The sequence below is a fragment of the Dipodomys ordii genome, unplaced genomic scaffold (assembly GCF_000151885.1).
Source record: "Dipodomys ordii isolate 6190 unplaced genomic scaffold, Dord_2.0 Scaffold33, whole genome shotgun sequence".
Lineage (NCBI taxonomy): Eukaryota > Metazoa > Chordata > Mammalia > Rodentia > Heteromyidae > Dipodomys > Dipodomys ordii.
In genome coordinates, this window is record NW_012267249.1 from 7,620,551 (window position 1) to 7,630,739 (window position 10,189).

Sequence of the window (10,189 nt, forward strand, 5' to 3'; positions counted from 1 at the left end):
GCTAGCCTTGAGCTGAAGAGCTAAGGGACAGCGCTCAGGCCCAGAGTTCAAGGCCCACGACCGACCAAGAAAAAAAAAAAAAAAGAATCTTGGCTAAACACAAACTTGATTTTAGAAGCACTTAACAACTGTACCAGAGACAGTTATTATTGATACTGAGTAATAAAGGAGCTGAGATCAGTTAGTCCTTCATTCTCACTTCTGATTATGAAATAGATGGTACTGAAAGAAGAGAATGGTATTTCAAGGTCTAGATAGGGAATTTGCCATGGAACTTTGGGGACAGGGCTGAGACCAGAGCTCAAGCTTCCATTTCCCAAGGGAGCCCCTGCACAAAGCCAGGCTGGCTCCATTGCAGGTAGAAGGGAGCTCCAAATGGGCCTTTGCTGATTCTTAAGGAACAAATTGTTTTTAATTCCTATCTGCATGGTTTGTGGGCTAGAGCAGTGGAATGACAAGAAGACCTGAACCAAGAGTTTCAGGAGTCTCCTGAGGAGTAAGCTCTGAAACAGCCCTATGTCCTATCATTCCCCCTCCCCCCCTCATCTACCCTGCCTTTTAGGCCTCAGCCAGCAACAAAATGTAAGAATGGCTTCCTCTTCTGTAATTAGGGTTGGAATGGGTTGTTTGTTTGTTTTGTTTGTCAATTGTGGGAGTGGAAATCAAGGCCTGAGAGAGATCCCTGAACTCTTGCTCAAGGCTACTGCTCTAACACTTTTGAGCCAAGCCACAGCTCCACTTCCAGTTTTTGAGTGGTTAGTTCACAACAGAAGTCTCACGGGGATTTTCTGCCCAGGCTGGCTTCAAACTGCAATCCTCAGATCTCAGCCTCCTGAGTAGGAAAGATTACAGGCCTGAGCCACTGGCACCCAGCTTGGGCTGTATTTTTACTGTCCCTTAAAGCCAATACCAGGTAGCCTGACCAAAAACAAGGAAAAACTCCCTACCAGAATGAGTTCCCAAAAGACAAGGGCCAGCCTTCTTCTCCCCAGTATCCTAGCTTAGCCCAATGTAGAATCCTTGGATCCAAGAGAGAACCTTAGTATCCCCACCCTGGAGAGTTATGTCAGACATGACGATGCCGGCCAGCCCTCCACATGGGCCAGGATCACAGAGCAAAAAGCTCTCTGAGCCCCATCTGGCTCAACCCCTCCCACAGTCCACCAAGAACCATGTGGCACCCAGACCACAGCTTCCCACCCAGAGCTGTTTCAGTTTGCGTCTTTTATTTTACCAAAAATAACAACAATAAAGTTTTCCTTATGTTTCACAAAAATAGATTTCCCCTCCCCATCCCTCCCTACAATCAGCCCTTGCCACAGCCTAGAATTCATCATGTAAGCTGCAGTCCACTCTGGGGACAGCTTCCACTCCCCCCAGTTCAGCAAGTTTCCCTTGGGAACTTCTCTGGAAGCAGCAGAGGCAGAAGGCCCAGGCCCAGGTGGCTGGCCTGAAAGTCCCATCTGTTTTCCCAGAGGGCAGGCAGACAGTTTCTAGGCCATTAAGCAGGGCATGGTTTTGGAAGCTTGGCTCAGAAGTCAACCCCAAGCCAACCCAAGGGTGGTAGAGCTCTCTGGCATCAGGCTAGAAATCTTTGTTCATAGCAGGAACAGTTGTATCCTGGAAAAGGTCTGTCAGACTCTCCATATGCATCTCTGTATAGCAAGAAATGGACCTTGAGTTGGGAGTCAAGACCTCTTATTTTTTAATACAGCTCCATGAAACTCTCACGAACGTTGGCCAGTTTTTTCTTCTTCTGGCTTCAATTTCCTCCTTTCCACATTAAGAGAACAAGACTGGAAGATTATCAGATCTTCCTGACTCTCCATTCTGGCTTCCTAAGACAGAGAATCTTAGAGAGCAGAAGCACTTTCTTGCCTCAGTTTCCCTACCTGTGGGTCTGGGTACAGGGCTGGGGCTGGAGGTACTAAGTCATGGGATGCTAAGTGAACATCTCAGACTCTCTATATAGCTATGCCTGGAAATCTAGATAGCTGGAATGTCTCAGGATTGGCTGAAAAAGAGGCAGGTTCTTTTAGTATAGTGGCTTTCCACCAGCTACATGATCCCATCAATATTCTGGGATGAAAAACAAGTCTCCAGGTCTGGGAAGGTGGCTCAGTGGTAGAGCGCTTGCCTTGCATGCCTGAGGCCCTGGGTTCAATTCCTCAGCACCACATAAGCAGAAAAAAAAACGCAGGAAGTGGCGCTGTGACTCAAGTGGTGGAGTGCTCGCCTTGAGCTAAACAGCGCCCAGGCCCAGAGTTCAGGCCCTACAACCGACCAAAAAAAAAGAAAAAAGAAAAACAAGACTCCAAATTTTCTAATTCAAGCCCCACCATGTGCTTAGGCTGAACGATTGTTTCATGTTGGGCTTCAGATCCTGGAAGTAAACTCTATAGATTCTAGATTGGAATTTACAAGTCACAGTTAAAAAGCCAGGGGACCTTTATGGACACATGGGATCATCCCCAGATCCCAGGAGTCTAACACAAGGGTCTCCTGGAGGAAAGGAGATGAGTAAAACGACAACTCAATGGCATGTCTGGCTTAGCAAATCAGAACCATAAGCATGGTGGGTCAGGGATTCAAGAGACTCTGGGTACGAGTCCCCCTTCCAACTTCTACCCAGCTCCCTAGGTCTCATGCTAATGAAAGATGATAGAATGAAAGTTTCAATTGTAGATTTACATCTGTGACCACATTTTATGCACTTACACACATGGTCAGACATCCTGAGTGGCAACACTTAGCTGTCAGTACTCCTACAGTGGTCATGGACTGATGTCCCCATCTATCCACCCATCCACCCATCTATCCATTCATCCATCCATCCATCCATCCATCCATCCATCATCTGTAGAGTCTACCATGTGTCAGGGACGTGCTCTCAAAACACACCACACAGTCAAAATTACACACACACACACACACACACACACACACACACACACTGACACTGGCACACACAGCACTCACTCTCCTGCATCTTTCTTGCCATCACCTTAGCTACACTCCCTATTTCCCAAATAGGCTGGGAATTACCATGGAAGGGTCAAGTATCAGAGAGGCAATCTGGTAACTCACCCTACTCCCAGACTTCAAGCCAGGGATTTAATTCCCTCTTTCTTTTGGTTGCTCCCTTGAAGCCCCCCCTTTTCCATGCACTCAGAAAGACACCTGGGCAAACTTCTGAGAACCAGAAGTCCAGAGGCATTTGGTATGCAGAGGTATCCTATGAGCCTTCAGATTCTCTACCACCGGACTCCAGAGGGTCCCCTCCCCCAGCCATGCTGTGTTCAGATGGTCCATGTAATGGGCAGCAACATCCAGGCCTGGGCTCAGTGACAGATTCGCTCAGTCATCTCCTTCTGCAGAGACACAAGGTAGGAGGAGTCAGTCTGAGCTCAGTCTGCCAGGCAGCCCCTTCCCATACCACAAGGTGAATAGCCTGGTTTCTCTTTCCCTCCCTCAGCCCCAACTTTAGGCTGCAGATCTGAGTTGGTAAAATGACACTTGAACGAACTCTCAAAGTACAGAATCCATTTGATAATGGATTTAGCCACTTGGGTATTAAGAGTTTCTCACGGCAGGTGACCTTTGGATGTGAAAACGCTCATGAGAATAGACTTGCAGGGGAGGGTATTGGGGGCCTGGCCTCACCAGTGGCTCTAGCTCCCGCTGGTCCACCAGGCTAAACTCTTGGATGAAGTAGTAGAAGTGCTTGTAGCAGGTGTTGACGTGCGCCTCCGCCCCCATGCTGAGGATGCTGTCAAAATGGTGAATGTAGACGTGGACAAAGACTCGGAAGAGGCGAGTCAGGATCTTGGTGCAGACCTGCTGGAAGTTCTTGGGGAAGGGAACTCCTAGGTGGTAGAGATGGGCAGAGGTGGTATCAACCTCCTGAGACAAAATCTTGCCCAATTCTGTCCTTTTCTACACTGTGAGGCTTCTTCACTCAGGGTGCCCACTCAGCACACTTTGTACTCATAACCCAACTTATGAAACTGTAACCTCTTTGTATAACTACTTAATGATAAAAAAAACCCACCAAAACAAAACAAAAATACAAACTGGGCCATAAGCTCTAACATCTCAGCATGACGCTGGGCTAGATCTTTTATGTTGTGACTTGACCTTCCTCTCCTATCTCACCCTAAGGTCTTCTTCTTTACACTGCTGCCCATGCTGAAAAACATTTTTTTTTCCTTCAAGAACTCCTTCAGATATTCATTATTTCAAATAATAACACAAAGAACCTTCCATTTGGGAGCCCACCCCTGAGCTAAGCCCTTTATACCTTCTTATAGTTCTGCAGCTAGTTCTGATAGTCATTCTAGATAGGTAAATGCCCAATGTCACTTAATTATTAATTAGTACAGACTGGAGGCAGGCTTCAAACACTCCTTACACTGCATTACAGCACCCTGAAAGGTAAATGATAAAGACTCTGCTCCAAGAGGCCCAGCTTTTCTACAGAACCATCCAATCAGCTAATTAAAGCTATGGATAACTGGGATCACAAGCCTAAGGATACAGACTAGAAGGGAGTAAGAACGCAGGATGCGGTCCCTGCCTGGCCTACCCAGCTCCACAGACTCCCTCCCTCCTTACTGCTCTCAAGTGGGAGCTCTGCCTCCCTGGGTACTCTTCCAAGCCTAGCCTCAGCCCTACATCCTTATCTAGACTTTAAGAGGTAGCCTAAGACCTGAGCTGTCTCTTGTGGCTTCAGTTTCCTCTTATATAAAATGTTGTTGGGCATGAAAGTACAAGCAGCCACCACTGGGGAGGAGCCATGGGCACTGAATTGTGACTCAGTGCTCAGCTTTCCTCTGCATTCAGACTGCTCCACTCTGGGCTTCACCATCTGCTCCACCCACGCTGAGTTCTATAGCCTGGGTGGGGAGGTGGGACCCAGGGTACAGGTGGGGCTGCTCAGATGAACTTGGAGCCAAGCAAGCTCTGCTCCAGGGTGGGAAAGCAGGGTCAGAGTGTACCATTCACCTCTCCTCCCCACCCTCCACAGCCCAGCGGAGATAAGAAAAGGCCCTGTGGCCTGGGCTTGTCCTCTAAGCCCTAGACTGAAGAAAAGCTATCTGCTGGGCCCACCCAACCCTTACCTCCTTCCCTTTCCTGGGGCTGGGACCCAGAGACAACTCCCAAGAGACTAGAAGTAAGATCAGCTAGAGGAGGAGAAGCCTTAAGGCACCTGTTCTGGAAGGTTCCAAGAATCATAGCATTTTTTATTTTGTATCCTATTGGAGTGGGACACTCATGCTCTGGATAAGAAGAGCCCCAAGCAGGAGTCAGGCAGCTATAGTTAAGTGTTTGACCTTTAAAAAGATACTTAACCTGCCTAAACTCATTCCCACTTCTACTAAATGAGGATGAAAATCCTCTATCACCCAGAGGTCCTTATATTAGACTATGACCCTTCTGTGGTAGCTCCCATCCTTCCTGGCCAGGCTAACCTTCTAGCCAGGTGATGCTTACCAACACGCGTAGGAAAGACATCCTCGTCATTGATGAGGCCCTCAATCCAGTCCATAAGCAAGGCCATATAGTGTGGTGCTGAGAGCTTGGCAGGCCTCCGGTACTGGCGTTCATCCTGCCAGCGGTACTCGTATCGGGGCCCACCAGCCATGACTGGGCAGCTGACCTCATTGCAGTGCTCAGCCATGGTCCCGTAGATGAGGTTGATGCGGTTGAAGAAGTCCACAACGTGCACAGCAATCCAGTCATCAATGTTCTCCCCAGGCGGCAGCCTCACCACACTGCGCAGGTCCAGTCCAGACTTGAGTGATGCTTGGGCCTTCTTATACAGCTCAAAGCGTTGTGTGCCTGGCTCAAAGCGCTTCCTTGGCCGGAATGTCTTGTCCTTAGCAAACACCTGCTTTAGGCACAGTGCCATGGCCAGTGCCTGGCTGAGCTAAGAATCCAAGGGTAGGGTCCTGAAGATGTTCTGTCAAGGATAAGAGCAGCAGGTGGTCAGAGCCTTATCAGTTAAACTTTGATTTCCCAATACCTCATTTCCCTCTTATTTGTCAGCCTTGAGACAACTTCTGCATCTTTTACTGAAATCAAAATCCTTATCCCCAAGGTCCAGTGCCTCACCCTCTTTCCAGGCTATTGTAGCTCCTGTGCTGCATCCCCACAAGCCTTCCATTTTATTTATAGAGCATCTTACAGAGGGTAAGGTGTGGGCTTCACTCAGGTGCTCTTGGGACTTGCTGTTGATCATGACAGAGATAGCAGAGGCCATTACAGGTCCACCAGGAGACTGGGGCCTGTACAAGATGACCTCAGGGAACCCCACAGGCCAGCTGTGCAGGGTGGGAGAGCTTTGCTTCATTGTGCAGGGGAAAGGGGAGGGCCTTGGCCGTCAGCTTCCTCCGGGATATCCCAACGTCCATCCGGCCACCGGGGATTCCCAGGGAGCAAGAAGGACTTTTCTACTAAATATGTCCTTTCCTTTTTCTTTGCCCTGAATGAGGAAAAGGCCCTTACTTGGCCAGCTGGGTGACCTCTGAGTGTGGCTGTAAGTGCTGGGGGAGGGTGCAAGCCTTCAAGAGTGCTACTTCCTCTGACAAAGACTGGAGATCCCTTTTCGGTGCTGGCCTCCTCCAGCCACTGGCTCTCTCCCTGCACCTGACATTAGATTCCTAGCACACCTAGTATGGGCCTAGCATTGGGATGTGAGTGCAGCCAAACTATCCAGCTAGGCCCATCTAGATTCAGAGATGTGTGCTTTGCCTTTTAGAATTGAAAGAGTCGGCTGGGTGCCAGTCACTTACAACCTGTAATCCTAGCTACTCAGGAGGCTGAGCTTTGAGGCTTCAGTGGAAGAGTGCTAGCCCTCAGCAAAAAAACCTCAGGGACAGCACTCGGGCCCTGAATTCAAGCCACAGGACTGGTACCAAAAAGGAAAAAAAAAGAAAAAAGAAGAAAAAGAACTAAAAGATCCCAGCTCAGACAGACTTGTTGGGGGGCAGGGGCAGGTGTCTTAGGTTCTTATCCCTGTTTTTTTTTGGGGGGGGGGGTCCGGTCATGGGGCCTGAACTCTGGGCCTGGGCGCTGTCCCTCAGCATTTCAGCTCAAGGCTAGCACTCTACCACTTGAGCCACAGCGCCACTTCCGGCTTTTTTCTTTTTGCTTATGTGGTGCTGAGGAATCGAACCCAGGGCCTCTTGCATGCAAGGCAAGCGCTCTACCACTGAGCCATCTTCCCAGCCCCCCCCATAGGTTCTTATCCTTGTTTTATCACTAGCTTGCTGGCTTATCCTTGTAGCACCATGGATTTGGCTCATGCAAATGCTGGGTAACTCTGACACAGTCAGGTTTCTAAGCATCTTACCTTTCCAGTGAGCTTGTGGGATATTGGGAAATGCAGACTCAACTGCTGAGACTGGTATTTAGCCACACATTGAACAGTGACCTTGACCCCAGAATGAGCACTGAGGCTGAGTATAAGCACTGAAAGTAGGTTCCAGGCTGAACTCTGACTTAGCCCTGATCCTGGCTATTCTGAGCCCTGATTCTAGCCCCACACACCGAGGCTTGAAGACATCCACCCACAGAGATGGCCAGTGAGGCAATTTCCTTTCTCATAGCTCTGATAACACTGGGACAGGATTGGTGGAGAGGGTGGGAACAAGGTGGCAATTGGGTGTAACTAAAAGAATTAGCATATTTGAGGGTAATGTTACTTCTGGCAACAAATCAAACCAGTAGAGATGTTTGGACAAAGATCCTTTCTTACATGCACAGCAGGCAGGCCGGATGGAGACAAGGAAAAGCATTTGGAAAGAAGAGAGAGGTCTCCCAGCAGGACCTTAATGGAACTTGAAGACATGGAAATTCCTGTTATCTATCCCTGCCCCTCATCCTCTTCCCAAGGAAGTGCCAGTGTGCAACCTGAATTTTCCACAAGAGATCTCTATACATCACTTGCTCTCTCCATTTGAAACTGTGTGGGTCAAGTGCTTCCCAAGTCACTCTCTGCAATCATATGACCCTTTACTGACAGTTGTTTAGTCCCTCATCTTACCGTTTCCACAATTTTTTTTTGGGGGGGGGTCTGGTCGTGGGGCCTGTACTCTGGACCTGGGCGCTGTCCCTCAGCTCTTCAGCTCAAGGCTAGTGCTCTACCACTTGAGCCACAGCGCCACTTCCGGCTTTTTGCTTATGTGGTGCTGAGGAATCAAACCCAAGGCCTCAGGCATGCAAGGAAAGCCCTCTACCACTGAGCCACCTTCCCAGCCCCTCATCCTACCATTTAACTTCACACCCTACCTTAGTCCTCCTTCCCACCTTTCTTTCATCAACCATCCTGGGCTTCTTTTTGATCCCTGAACACACCCAGACTCTCCTGCCTGTGTATTTTCTTCAGCTGGTCCCTGCCAGCTGCTTTCTACACTCCATCAGGCTCCTCCAGTGGCCTCTCATATTGAGTCCAGCTCTCCCTGTAATGCACAGAGGCTGCTCCTTGGCCGCTGCTGTCCCCACCCTGCTGCCAGCATAAGTCAAGACCTGACACAATGTTGGTGGCTGAGCTTTACAAGAAACTTAGACTCAAGAGTCCTCCTTTTCAAACAGTCCCGAGAAACCAACTGATTCAATCCACTTGTACATATGGGGAAATTGAGGACCAGAGAGAAGACTTGAAGAATGGGCATTCATAGAGCAAGTTACAGACAGAAGTGGATAAGGTGGAGCTCGATCCATGATAAAGAGAAAAGGATCGTTTTTCCTGCACTGGCCTGGTGCAGATAGGAGGAGAGGAAGGGAGAGGGAGGCACAGCATTCTTCTCCACCAATCAGACCAACTTGCTTCCTGCTGCAACACACTGACCCTTCCCCTCGGTGATTTGGATGTCCACAGTATGGAGCTAGAGTTGGCTCTCTTGTCATAAAACTTCCAGGTCTGGGACTTGTCCCAGCTTGCAGGTGGGAACCATGTCCCCTATCTCTCCTCACTCCCTACCCTCTTGCCCCTGTTTTGATGGTCTCTCACAGAACTTCTGTCCCGTCTCCCACTGCCCTTTTTGCCCAATGTGGGGTGAGTGGCCAGTGGCTTGCTCACTGTCTGGCTGGACACCGGAGCTTCCCAAATGAATTCTCCAGGCCCACTGCCTGTTTGTAACATTTATCCACCCCCCACCCCCGCCCCAAGGGCCAGAGCCACACGTGCCCCTCCGTGAGCCCGGCACAGACACTCAGCTAGAGCTAGCCCCTGCTTGAACTCAGAATCCAACTGGAAACAAGATCCAAGAGTATTGGAAGACCCTGCGTTCCACCCCGCACATCACCCCCCAGGACCCTCCTCCTACCCCCAGCTGTCAGGGCCAACAAGTCGCTGGGCCCAGAGGAGCCAGCCTGACGTCTCCGCTCCCGAAGACACGCCCCCCACCCCGCGATCGCCACCCGGAGCCGGGCTTTCCCGACCGACCGTGAGCCTGAGACCCTGGGCTAAGTTAGCAGCAGGCTGTGGCCAGACTGCCTTCGGGCCGGGTCCGCTTCCGGACGGTGCCTCGGTGCCCCGTCCGGACCGCGGAGGAAATGAAAGTGGGAGCGAGGCCTGGCTGTGCCCGCGGGGGGCCGCGATCGCTCACTCACCAGATCCTCTCGGGCGGAGAGGTCGAGTCCTCCGCGGGCCACGGTCACATCCCAGCGCGCAGGGTCGCCCTCCTGCCCGTCTCCCGGGGCCGGCGGTCCTGTCCCCGGGGCCACCGCCGCCCTCCTACCGGCCTGGCGACGCCAGCTCCGCCCCGGGCCCCCGCCACGCCACGGCCACGGGGCGGGGAGGGGCGGGGAAAGGGCGGGGAAAAGCGGAGTTCCCCCCACTTTCCGGGAAGTCCGTATCTGGGTCTGCTAAGGACCGCGTGCCGGGCTCTCGGGAGTCTCCCTGAGGCTCCTAGGCGACAAGCCTAAGACAAGCTTCTGTTTAGAGCAAGAACAAAAGAGCTGCTAAATAAATCCTGGTTGCTTTGCCCTCCTGGAGTCACCTGTGCCTCACCTGTCCTGAAGGCCATAGCGAATCGGGACTGCTTATCCACGCCTGTGTCTCAGCTTAGGCTCGTACCAGGCACCCAAAACCCTCTAAAATGAACGCGTGAATGAAGAAATGAATGCCGGGGAAATCATGAAGCGAGTTTCCTCGCTCTGATCCTCCCGGGAATGTTCAAATCAC

The 10,189-nt window shown here is 50.8% G+C and overlaps 2 protein-coding genes across 2 annotated transcripts in view; both read right to left on the minus strand.

Annotated features, from left to right (window-relative positions):
- The window catches only part of Mknk1 (MAP kinase interacting serine/threonine kinase 1), a 45,465-nt gene extending 42,213 nt beyond the window's left edge, over positions 1-3,252 (minus strand). Inside the window, exon 1 of the mRNA XM_013016955.1 lies at positions 3,181-3,252. The gene's annotated coding sequence lies outside the window, so the exon portion shown is untranslated. The remainder of the gene's footprint in view (positions 1-3,180) is intronic.
- A 26-nt stretch (positions 3,253-3,278) lies between these two features.
- Mob3c (MOB kinase activator 3C) lies at positions 3,279-9,742 on the minus strand. The gene is made up of 4 exons (XM_013016958.1): positions 9,616-9,742; positions 5,494-5,962; positions 3,664-3,866; positions 3,279-3,371 (listed from the first exon to the last, which is right to left on the minus strand). Exons 2-4 carry the CDS (start codon positions 5,909-5,911, stop codon positions 3,342-3,344), a joined length of 651 nt encoding a protein of 216 aa, XP_012872412.1. The 5' UTR covers positions 5,912-5,962; positions 9,616-9,742; the 3' UTR covers positions 3,279-3,341.
- Between the last annotated feature and the right edge of the window lie 447 nt (positions 9,743-10,189).